The sequence below is a fragment of the Parasteatoda tepidariorum genome, chromosome 8 (assembly GCF_982258835.1).
Source record: "Parasteatoda tepidariorum strain Cologne lab strain chromosome 8, Ptep-v5.0, whole genome shotgun sequence".
NCBI classification, from domain to species: Eukaryota; Metazoa; Arthropoda; class Arachnida; order Araneae; family Theridiidae; genus Parasteatoda; species Parasteatoda tepidariorum.
In genome coordinates, this window is record NC_141762.1 from 68,277,621 (window position 1) to 68,291,035 (window position 13,415).

At 31.5% G+C, this 13,415-nt stretch overlaps 1 protein-coding gene across 1 annotated transcript; it reads right to left on the reverse strand.

Moving 5' to 3' along the window:
• Positions 1 to 4,938: 4,938 nt before the first annotated feature.
• On the reverse strand, positions 4,939 to 6,237 carry LOC107449335 (putative G protein-coupled receptor 45). Its single transcript, XM_016064832.4, has one exon. The coding sequence runs from the start codon at positions 6,163 to 6,165 to the stop codon at positions 5,113 to 5,115; it is 1,053 nt and encodes a 350-aa protein (XP_015920318.2). The 5' UTR covers positions 6,166 to 6,237; the 3' UTR covers positions 4,939 to 5,112.
• Between the last annotated feature and the right edge of the window lie 7,178 nt (positions 6,238 to 13,415).

Consider the following 13,415-nt stretch of genomic DNA (forward strand, 5'->3'; position numbering starts at 1 on the left):
TAGAATTTCTAATTCTTAATTAAAACAATGAAAACAAAAATACCGTTCAAATGATGAAATTCTCTTTTATTCACAACTCAAGAAGTATTTATGGGATCTCTCTGGTCCCATATCTCAAAAATAAACTCATTAACTTAATGCATAACAAAATTAAAAGTGAAAAAATGAATTTAAAAAAAATTATCAAACAGCAGCGGTCGCCATTGCAACTCATGCAAACTGTTTACTATTACTCTTGATTATTGTAGTTAAAAAGTGAGGACGCCATGAAATCCAAACTAAAAGACCCATTTTGCCAATGGGTGATATACATTTTTTTTTAATAAAAGTAAATTATTCGTGTCTTAACTTTGATCACCCAACTCATAATTTTAAGTACAACTTTTAAGACTTTACTTTATTGATTATATTATGCTAATTTTTTACTCATAACTGTGTTGCCCGTTGTTCAATAAATTCAAAACACATCAATTATAAAAATAAATGTCATGGTTAGTTCCTGTTGATGATGAGTAGATGATAAACTTCCAGAAACAAAAATGTAAAAAAAATATGTTTTATACCTTTTTTTGCATAGTAAAAGGAGCAGTATATATAGAGTTTATTTCAGCATTTTTATACTCTATAACCCATTATTGTTAACCAAATATAAAATTCTTACTGCTAAAATCCACGTTTTCTGATATTTTAGACTTTTTTCTTCTTTTTTTTTTGTCTTTACATGTTTTAGAAACTTTTTATACCTGTAATCACAAAGTGAAATTGTAGTTTCACTTTGCGGCATTAATTTTATTCTATAACCGTCGTTGAACATCCGACCCAATTTTTGGGTTTACACCGACTAATGTTCAACTTCGTAGCTTTGTAATTTTGAGCCCAATCCAGAAGACAAGGGAACTCCTGGATTAAGTATTGAGAAAAATCTGCCTTCATGGAGGATTTTTTGATGGAACTAACCGGCATTTGCGTAAATGGAGAGGAAAACCATGAAAAACTCCCACGATTAGTCCGGTGGCAAGGGAACTCTAGCCCATGATCCGTCTACTACTGAGGATATTTTACGTCAGCACTGTGGTCGGTGCAAGCCGGGTGCGGAATTCGTATTGATCAGCCACAGCTGGGATTCGAGCCCGGCTCACCTCAATGGAAAATGAACGGCCTATCCCCTGAGCCAACACGTCTCTGCGGCATTAATTAAGTAAATACATTAATTAAGTAATCTTTAAAGTAAATTCACTTAAACTGACACGCGTCTTAAATTTAAAAGTGGTCTAAGTAATCACCGATAATAGCAGTATTTAATTTTTTTATTTTATTTCATTATCTTCTTTTTCCTTGTTTTTGTAGTTTTGTAAGCTTATGTTGATAAGAGGTTGAAACTCTGATTGGTGATAATTTTTGCCAGCATCTTTTGAGAAATAATTCTGACTTGCATTGGCCTCAGATGCAGGACTGCAGTTGAACTTTAAGCACTCTAGTTAGTCACAAAGGTTCGTTATTTCAAACGGCAACAATTTCTATTTGGTGATAAAAATGTCAACATAATTTTTCTAGCGATCAACGAAGCATTGTAACTTGATCTATCAACCAAAGCAAAGCTACATATCAAATTTAAGTACTCTTACTAGCTGGAAGGTGATCATTTTTAACGATAAATTCCATTTGGCGACAATATAGCGACATATTTTACTTGTAACGGGTAGGAAATGTTTGGAGCTTGTATTTTAACCAAACAGAGAGAACCAATGAAGATATGAAAACTCTGGTTAGTTAGAAAATGGTGAAGAAATTAGGATTGCATGCTTCCAGCCTCGCTGTTGTTGTTGTAGTTCATTTACGTCGCACTAGAGCTGCACAATGGGCTATTGGCGACGGCTTCCAGCCTCGCAGTCACCTAAGTGAGTTAATAAAAATATTGTAGGATAATTCCCCCGTTTCGTCTCTCACAAACACACGAAGTTAATTTTTATGTATTTCAAAGAAACAGTTTGTAAATATGTATCTATACCGAAAATTCATTTTTACTAAATTTGAATACATAAAAGTACTCGAATTCTTAGTGGAACTATTTTACTCATCATTATAACAAAATCTATATAAAATTATAAATTTTATTTATTTCTTTGCCGTGGAATCTCATAGAAAAGTAGGAATAATTGTTTTTATCTCAAATTAAAGAAGTAAATTAGTGAATATTTTCTAACTAAATAAATGATTTTAAAATCAGTTAAGAACTATCTGCGAACGTGTGAAGAATTGTTACCATAAAGATACAATAATTCCGTTATAAAAATACTTTTTTTATAGAAAAATTCAGTAATTTTAAAATTTTGTGAATGTTTCTGAGCAAGTAAATTAAAATTCAAAGCTAAAACAAATCAGCATAGTATTAATTCATAACGTCACCAAATCTGAAGTAATTTAGAAATATGAATTTTGGTTCTTCTATAATTTATGATAGCTTATTATAGTTGTCACCTAACCTCCATGAAAGAAAAAAAACTTATTTTCAATTTCCCTTAGAAGAAACTGTGCCAAAACAGTCTTAAGAAAAACCGCCAAGCATTCTTTCCCATGGCCTCAGAGACAGGGTCGATTGCTTAGAATAAAGTGATAGTCGTTGCCATTTCCGGAGATCTAAAGTTCGCGCCTGACTAATTAATGAGGGACTCGGACAGAATTTCCTCTCGGCTCTTGTTTAATGGCCCCTCATTATGTGACGTCCTGAGCTGGACGTCCTTGGGACACTTTCTGACGTCAGCCCTTCCTCGGTCGCACGCGGAAGCTGCCTCTCTTGGGCAGTTGAGTTGGGCCCTTCTCCTAATCATGGCGATAAATTAAAACTGCCAACGCAATCTTATCTTGAACCTTTTATAACTGCTGATCTAATAGGTAACTTTACACTATCATCTAATTAAAAAAATTAAGATGGGATATGACGTGGCGGAAGTTTTTGTAGGAGGGAAACTATGTTCCAATGTTTGAATACTAATTTATCTATTGATCAGGTCAACAAATTTTAGAATATTTTGTTTTTGTTCTTATTATGTCTTGGGACATAGTTATGTATAGTATGTCTTCTATGTTGACGATTGGAAAGATAACCTAAGATCTATAAATAGGCGTACATTCAAGATTGTTTGGTTTCCACTATTGAGCGAATTTCAAATTCTTGCTTCATATTGTAGCTTTTCTAAAGCATTTGTAAGGAGGAAAATAACGAGATCTTTAAAGATTTGAATCTGTGTCCGACTCTTTGTCCTATAAAAAACACCAGAATAACAACTATATCGAAGTTAACAATATATATATATTTTTTTTTTAAATTTTGATTTTTCTAAAATTTCAGTTTTAGTTCTAAAATCTCAAACTGAAATTAATCATAATAGTACGTTAGATTTTGACGAGTCAGAACTCAATATTGACAAGAACTTCCACGTTTCTAATAATTATAAGAAAAATGTTTGCAACGTTCGTGAAGGAGCTTTATTAGTTAAATTTAGTTGAATGCGGTAAGAGAAATTAGAGGCTTTGCTTGAATAGTTGTTCAATACATTGTTTGTTTATTTCGCTGTACAGAACTTTAAAGTCTAATGAAGGTGTTGGTTTGTGGCGCCCTCTGTTTGACAACTAAAATACGCTGGAAGCGAATAAAAAATATTTAAAATTAAGATACGAATGATGTTCACTAATAAAGCATTAAATTATTCATATGTTTAAAATAATTGAAGCTCGTCAGTTTAGGAAATGTATGTTGCAATGAACGTAAAATGAAACTTATAAAGCTAAAATCGCCTAAACGATGAGGAACAAACTTCGAGGCAACTTATAACATAAGTAAGATAAAAAAAAATTATTTTTTATTAATCAAAAGTCAATTTACTCAACAGCTTTAGCAGCTCTCCGCAAGTGTCGACTTGTTTTTTTTTTTATTTGTTTTTTTAAGTAACTTCAGTTAGCTTGCTTTTTTTTGCAATAACTTCTACTTAGTTTTCCCTAACTTCAACTTAGACGTCGAAATTTCTTTTTATTTTATTTATTCCTTTATTTTATTTATTGATTTATTTTATTTATTGATTTATTTTATTTTTTATTTATTTTATTTATCTATTTTATTTATTTATTTATTTTTGCATTTAATGATATTTCTATAACGGTACTTCTTTTAAAAAAAGACAAGATGCCATGAGTGATATCGTTATCGTTGCGAAGCCATGAGTAATATCGTTATTGATTACTTAAATAAATATTTCTAAATAATTGTTACCAAGGTTAGCTTTATTTAATAATGACATCGGGGCCAAAAGAATGATCTCTTCACTAATAAGGTGAGTCAGAGTAAGACATTCATATTGGGAAGGAAGGCGATTTCTAATTGCCCGATTTCTAATTGAAATGCTAAACCTTGGCAACAGAGTGACTGAAAAGTGAAAATAAGTCACACTTGCACGTGATATCATAAAGAAGCCGTAAGAAATAGCAACAAATTCATATAGGCAACACGAAATTTAAAAAAAAAAAGCTCCTTTTATTTTATGAAATTAGAATTGCATTTAATAATGGACGACAATGTATTTCGATCTTCAAAATGCCATATGGTTTGGAAAATTTTATCTGATTCAGATGGAGAACTGTAATTTCACATGCTATTCGACAGATGCATGTTTGTTGATTTCTATTTATGGCGCAATAACGCAATATTCGTTTGGGGGAAGATAAACACAATGCAGTGCATGTAAGATAAGCAGTCTCTACCAAAGAGGCGAAGCATATTTCAATGAAAATAATACCATATTTCATAAAAATTTCTGTGCTAGGCCTAAAATGAATTCCATTATCATGTCTATAATTCGTATTTTTCTAGTCAAACATTATAAAGTGATATTGAATAATATTTTTGTGGAAAAAAAACATTAAAACATAATTTAAAAACAAAATGCATTTATTTTAGCTACATCAATACACGTACTTCTAATTTCTCAGCTTTTATTCAAAAATATTGCAATAATGCACAAAAAACCTTGCGTATTGCAGTTTTTATGGCAAATTATACAAAACTGACTTAAAAATGTTTTAAAAAATTGTTAGCTGTTTATCTGACAGGTTCAAATCTTACATTTTTTCCATTTGTGCAAGAGAACTTGACTGTGCATCAATAGATATTTTATAAATACATTCTGGATTGTTTCGTTTCTTGTTGATGCTTAAACCACGAGCTTTATTTCTAACATGTCTAAACTTACCATTCAATACCATCCAGTAAGTTGTTATCTTAGATGCATAGATGAAGGGGTTAATAGCTGAGTTCGAATACAATATAACCAAAACCCAGTATGGCGTTGGACAGATGACTGTCTTTGAGAACTTCTGTATTAAGAGAGACACTAATAAAGGTATCTTGCACGACATGGTTGCAATGTATAAATATAGTATGGTTGAAAATGTCTTTTGCTTAAAACGGGCATCAAAGGACTGGCGTCCAACCGCAAACTGGCGATTTTGCTCTACCCTTTGCAACTCAGGTCTCACTCGATATTTGCTCTTTCTTATTGCTGAGATAATTTGAACATATGCTAAAAGAAGAAGTCCAAATGGTAACACAAACACCAGACTTGAAAACATAGACAAGTATATGACATCGCTTCTTTCAGCATTAAGACCTTGTTTGCAAGGTACATTCATGAACAGGAATTTCCCGAATCCAAATATAGGTGGACACGATATTAACATAGAAAACAATAAGCAGCACGAGACCAAAGACGTAGCTTTGCGGTCATAAAGATAATGTCTTTTGTGCACTAAAATGAGGTAGCGATCAATACTTATTATGACAAGCAGCACAACATTCTGCACGACCAGCAGTGTTAAAACGTAGGCATGTATGAAGCAAAATACGCATCCAAATATCCACTTTCTTAATATCACAGTTACAATATCGAATGGTACGCAAGCGATGGAGATTATAGCATCTGATGCGGCCATGGTTGAAAGCAGCAAATTGATGATTGAGTGCATTTCAGTGTGGCGAAAAACTAAGAGACTCATCACTGTATTCCCTGCTCCACCAATTAAAAAAATAAACAAAAGTGTGATTCCAATAGCTGCTCTTGAAGTGTCAGATATTTGATACAACAATTCACCAGTTTCATTGCTTGAAATATTCATATGGAACTATAGCTACCTTTTCAATAACAACTACTTGAGTGGACATTCCTTGTCAATTACATTTTTCTGAAGTTGCCTAAAAAAATTAGATACAATTATTTAAAACGAGAAGATTTAAAGCTAAAAATAATTGTATGAATAAGCATAAGTATAGAGGGAAAAAATGTGAGGTAATCAAAGAATTTAGTTCAAAACAATTTCCAGTTTTCTTTATATCAATGGCACATTTCTTTTGTTGAGAGCATTAAACAAGCTACAAAAAAGTTATACAGATTGAATCACTACAATATGTCACTTTCCTCGAAGTGATCCAGTCAAATTTCGATATAGGCTACAGAGGCAAAATAGTAATTTTCGCGTCAGCAAACTTAAGAATTTTATTTTATAACCGTCCTAGGAAAGTCGACCCAATTTCTGGCTTACGACTACTAATATTCAACTCCGTAACCTTGTAATTTTGAACCTTATCCAGAAGATAAGGGAACTCTTGGATTAAGCATTGGGAGAAATTTGCTTACGGGGAGGAGTTTTGGATGGAACTAATCCTCCTTTGCGTTACATGGGGAGGAAAATCACGGAAACCTTTCACGGTTTGTCTGATGGCAAGGGGATTTTAACCCATGATACGTCTACCAGTGAGGATATTTTACATCAGTACAGTGGCTGGTGCGAGCTGAGTGCAAAATTCATATTGACCAGCCACCGCTGGGATTCGAACCCGGTTCAACTCATTGGAAAGCGAACACTCTATCGCCTGCGCCACCACGCGCAAACTTATCAATTGAAGTTTCAACAATTTTTTTTGTGACTTTTTCTTGATAAGTGGTAGAGTAGTAAGTAAAGAGGGAAAATTGTAGATTTAACCGCTGATTTATTTGAGAGTTTAGTGGAAATTGTTTGGTATTAAAACTGATATTGTATAGTATGAAGTCCTCGTGATATAGATAGGAATATTGATATTTAAATGAAGGAAATGTAAGATATGAAGTCCTCGTGATATAGATAGGAATATTGATATTTAAATGAAGGAAATGTAAGATATGAAGTCCTCGTGATATAGATGGGAATATTGATATTTAAATGAAGGAAATGTAAGATATGAAGTCCTCGTGATATAGATAGGAATATTGATATTTAAATGAAGGAAATGTAAGATATGAAGTCCTCGTGATATAGATAGGAATATTGATATTTAAATGAAGGAAATGTAAGATATGAAGTCCTCGTGATATAGATAGGAATATTGATATTTAAATGAAGGAAATGTAAGATATGAAGTCCTCGTGATATAGATAGGAATATTGATATTTAAATGAAGGAAATGTAAGATATGAAGTCCTAGTAATATAGATAGGAATATTGATATTTAAATTAAGGAAATGTAAGATATGAAGTCCTAGTAATATAGATTAGAATATTGATATTTAAATGAAGGAAACGTACGATATGAAAGACATGGAAAGAAGGATGATAAGGTTAATTTTCAAATTATCAGGGAGTAATTTCCTAACACAATTTTGGTGAGAAACATTATAATAATCTTCCATGTAGGCAATAAGATGTTTCTGTGCATTGTGCTGTTATTTAAGAGAAATTACACACTCTTGCAAAGTATCTATCTGACAAAAATACTTAGCATCAGTTTAGAGCCTAATTGCCATCTTTGGGTAAACGTGGCTCATCACTATATTTTCACAAATTCTTCATGTTTAATTTACTGTGTTTTACCTGCAAAATTTTATAGGATGATGTTTGACTGTTTTAGTTGTTTAACCTGATTGTTTTCAGTTTAAGAAACCTTTCTCAAGAAATGTAAACGCAATGTGTGCAAAGTTAAGATATTGTAAACATTCTTCTTAGTACATATATTAGAATGCGAAAATGTATACAGCAGTTTGTCAAATCATTTATGTAAATGTATAAAGAGATTTTAAAAACTATATGTATTAAACGAAGAGAGTGAAAATAATTTTGAATAGACATATGTTTTTAATAAGAAGATAATAACTAATAGCTTCCTACCAATTTATAACTACCGGAAACTATAACAGCTTATCTAATTACGTTTAAATATCTCAAAGTCAGTATATTATTTATTAATAACTATATCATATGTAACATAATTAATTGTTTTCTTACTTGTTTAATAAATATTTTTACTTCGACAAAATTTTAAACTTTTTGTTTCAGTTACGTGCTATTGTGCCCCAAATGTTACTTAATTTGATTGAACATAGCACCAGATATTTGAATGCCTCTAGTAATATAGTATAAATGCCCCTTGTAAAGGTGGCAATCATTAACTCTTTGGAGAAAATACTTAAATTAAAAATAGATATAATTTATTAAAAACTAAATGAAGAAATTAGTGAGGAGGAAAAAAAAATATCGTAATTTTATTACAAAAAAAGCAACATTTCGGGTATACAGTAGCAAGTTTCATTAAGCACATAAATGCATTTATCATCTTACGAAACAATGAACGAAGTAGTTTCTAAATTGAGGATGAGGGTATTTTTTGTGCTTCGTGTGAACAAAACAAAACAAGAAGAATACAGTACAAAAAATGTACAGAAATGGGCATAGTTTAGTTTCGGTTCTTTAAATAAGTATTAGAAAAGAAACGAAACGAACAAGATGTGATAAGAAAAAAAGTGGTTTTACCAGTGGGGTAAAAAGACAATTTAAAATATACGATTATTATTACGTAACATTTCGTTTATTCAAACCAATAGTTTAGAATTTATAGGCGTTCTTATAACTTTGTCTATCTACTAAGAATTAGTAGATTTTCCTTTACCAAAGTATCTTTTCTTTACAAAGTTGAATTTAGATTATTATGGGTCGCATGAACAAATTATATAATTACAAGAAGAAGAATTAACTAGCAACCGTTTTAACCGTTTCAATGAGGGAAATTAAATTAAAATATTTGATCTATATCAGTGCTTCTCAAAGTGTGGTACGCGAACCCCCAGGTGCATTACTAGAACCCCCAGGTGCATTACTAGAACAGTTTAGCGGGGGGACGCGTTCTTATGCGAAATATTTTTCAACAAACGAAAATTTCAAAAACTTTTATTTAAAAACCAAGCTAACCATGAAAATTTACGATTCAATATTTTTCTTTTGGCTATTTTTTGAAGAGTTCACAGTTAATAATTAGTGGTGTCAACAGGCAGTAGTGATTTTTAACTTCTGTGCAATTTTTTTACTGTAAAAAATACATTCATTTTTTTATTAGTAGTACACAGCGTTACGAAAAATTTAGAAAGGGTACACAAAAGTCATAAGTTTGGGAAACACTGATCTATATTATCCAACAATAATATTAAATTCATTAATAAAACCATTATTTTAATTTTTAATGTAATTTCGTTAGATATAAAGTATTGCAGTAAATTATTAGCAAGCTTGCGTTTAAAAGTAGTAACTCGCTTTTGAAATGAATTATTCTGATTTTCTAGTACTAATTACAAATTTTTCTCTCAAAATAGGCACAACGGAAGGAATTCTTCTTTATACACCCTTTAAGTTTTTATTCGTTGTGCACCGAGAAAAAAAAGTATGGCCAAAACTACCAAAATATGATAAAATTTACCGCGTTTCTGGTTCTATGGAAACACCAAAAAGCTAGGTAATTTTTACCGAATCACTTTGGGAATGATTTTGGTAAAATTATGGTCTTATAATATGTTCTAAAATTTGGTAATATCATGATGATATCTTAGAGCATGGCATAAAAACAATTTAACTTTTAATTTAACTAATTTTAAATTTAACTTTTCAGTTTTGTATTTTTCCCCAATGCGCGGCAATATAAACCATAACTTTTAATTTTGATAGACCGTTACTAATATACGAAAAATTTACCTAATGAATTGTTTAAATACCATATACTTTTATTTTATAATTAATTTTCTTCATACCAGAGGTGTCATTATCATACACTATGGTGAATTTACCCGTCATTACCATACTCTATGGTGAATTTATTTTTTTCTCTATGTGGTATTACGGATATACCAATTTTCTCATCACCAAGCAAAATTATATAACAACTTGAGAGCCATTTTCAATTTTCAAAGAGCACACTGACCTAATTTATCAGAAAAGCTACGATTCTGCACGGAGAAGAAAAAATTCCGTCGAAATTACCATACTGTAATAATATTTCTGGTGAAAAAAAAAGCATCAACATAATTCTGGTTAATTAAACCAAAATATACGGCATGTGAACCATTCATATGGTAATGGCTTATCGAAAATAATAATAAATAGTTTTTATGCCATGCGTTGAGGTATCATGATAAAAGTTTTACTGTATTTACCAAATTTTATCATTTATTTTAACACCATATTTATTCTTAATAATACCAAAATCAAAATCAAAGCGCTTCCATGAAAATTACCATATTTTATGGTGTTCCCATCGAGATAGAAACAAGGTAAATCCTACCATATTCTGGTAGTTTTGACGATACTTTTTTCCCCGTGTATTAACTCCAACTTTTAATTTCAATTATTAACCCAAATGTTACTAAAAATGCTTTTTGAAAAAAATCTAAATGTTAAAATAAAATTTACTGCATATTTTTTTAAGAAAAATTATTAAATAATTTAATGATATCCAAATTAAGCAACTACTGCAAAGTTTTTTTAATACATACTAAACTCTTAAATGAATAAAACAATATAATAGTAAACTTCAAATTTTCAAAAGAAAAAAAAAAGAACGTATTGTTTTATTCTAATCCTTAGAGATACTTATTTTTTTTTAATTATTATTGAAGCTTTGGGCATTTAAAACGATAATAATTTTAGAATATTTCGTCTATCTTCAAAATATTTTGAGTGCAAACTAAAAAAATGATCTTATGATGGAATAATCAGTGTAATCTTACGATGCGTTAAAGGTGAGCTAACTTACCTGTGCATTACTAGAATTCGTTCTGAAGGATCCATTTGTAGAAGGCCATCTGCTCTTCCATAGAACAGATGGCCGTTTTGACGTCAAATGACAAATGACAGGAAATGATGATAACCCCCCTCACGTTCTGATATTTTGTAAAATACATTTTTTCCAATGAGAATTATGAAACGAATTCGATAATCGAAATTCAATGGAATTAAAATAGATCATCAAAGCCCCTATGGTGTATTCGAATAGATAGATGATAGTACACTTTACTTCGTCCGTCCTTTTTACTTTTTGTTCACAATTTATACAAATTATATTTATTTAAAGGTAAAAACATATAATTACATTACAAATAGATTAAGCAAGCTACAAAAAGGTTACATAGATTGAATCGTTTATATCAACAACACATTTTTGTCGTCGTGCGTATTAAACAAACTGCAAAAAGGTTATATGTTATATTTTATTTTATTTTATAACCGTCGTTGAACAGCCGACCTAATTTTTGGGTTTTCGACTACTAATGTTCAACTCCGTAGCCTTATAATTTTGAAACCAATCCAGAAGACAAGGGAACTCCTGGATCAAGTATAAGGAGAAATTTGCCTTCGTGGAGGACTTTTTGATGGAATTAAGCAGCATTTGCGTTACATGGAGAGGAAGACCCGAGAACCTCCAACGGTTAGCCTGACAGCAAGGGGACTCTAACCCATGATCCGTCTACCACTGAGGATATTTCACGTCAGCACTGTGGTCGGTGCAAGCCGGATGCAGAATTCGTATCAACCTGCCATCGCCGGGATCGAACCCCAGTTCCCCTCATTGGAAGGCGAGCGATCTATCCCCTGAGCCATCGCAACTCAAAAAGGTTATATAGTTAAGATTAAGTCTTTTATATTTCCTTTTTTTTAAAAACTATTGTGTTTTTTTATGCTTTAACAAGCAAATTTAGTTAAGCCGCAATGGCTCAGTAATTAAAGTACTGAGCTGTCATTGTATCTGACTAGGGTTCAATCCACAGTAGCTGTTTGTGAAACACAGGGTTCAATCCACAGTAGCTGTTTGTGAAACACAGGGTTCAATCCACAGTAGCTGTTTGTGAAACACAGGGTTCAATCCACAGTAGCTGTTTGTGAAACACAGGGTTCAATCCACAGTAGCTGTTTGTGAAACACAGGGTTCAATCCACAGTAGCTGTTTGTGAAACACAGGGTTCAATCCACAGTAGCTGTTTGTGAAACACAGGGTTCAATCCACAGTAGCTGTTTGTGAAACACAGGGTTCAATCCACATTAGCTGTTTGTGAAACACAGGGTTCAATCCACAGTAGCTGTTCATGTGGATGGGTATCAGTTCATTTGAGAAATTAATGAGGCTCGTACTTTCTTAATTCTGACCACATTATCACCATCATTTTACCGTTATTTTTTTTATCAGAGACTTTAGAAGTTGGTATTCTTCTTTGTTATTATTAATATTGTCTACCAATCAATTTTGATTGTTGCTGATAACCGCTTATTGTGAGTCAAACAATGTGTACGTATGTACTACACCATATATTTAAAAAGTTCTAATACAGATTGCTTTCGATTTAATTTATCGATTAATTTGCTAAAGCTCATTAAAGCGTATTATTCAATTGAACACCTCAGTTTGGTTAGATGCCAGGGTTGCAACTAGTGTCGTGGACCTTCCTTGAAAGGGGAGCTCAGGAATCTGTTGCCGGTTTACGAAGAAAAAAAAATAAAGGTATTTTAAAAATGTACCATAGTTTTAGAATATATTTTCTGATTTATTTTATTCTTAGCATTGCATTTAAAAAATATAATGTTTTTATCAAGCTTAACACTAGATTGTCCAAGGAAGTCATTTTGACAGCTTTTTAATTTCAATTAGAAAAACGATGATGTATGTAATGAGACAAATTCTTAGAATTTTTTGACATTCATAATTATTTTTATTGTTGATATTTACTAATAATTTGTTATATAACTGAAAATAATATCAAAAATATTAAAAATTAATTTTAAACAAATTTCTTTATACATTAGTTATTCTTTCACAATGCAGTCATTTTGACTGCTTTTGGGCAATATAGGTATTTGAGTGTTTCTAGTGTTAATATAATGAATCCGACTGAAAACAAAAAAAAAGTTACAATTTATATAAATATTGTGAATAATATTTCAACCTAGTGCAAGTTCTATGCTGGCTTTAACGAGAAATTTTGCATTCCATTTACTATTCCGCGCCCACACACGGTCTGCAGCGAACCTTGATTGTTCTATAGTTTCTGCAATGGAACATGAAGGTGCATGCTCTCTGTAAC

Coding starts and splice junctions, on each gene's coding strand:
- LOC107449335 (XM_016064832.4), bottom strand. CDS start 6,165: ATGAATATTTCAAGCAATGAAACTGGTGAATTGTTGTATCAAATATCT.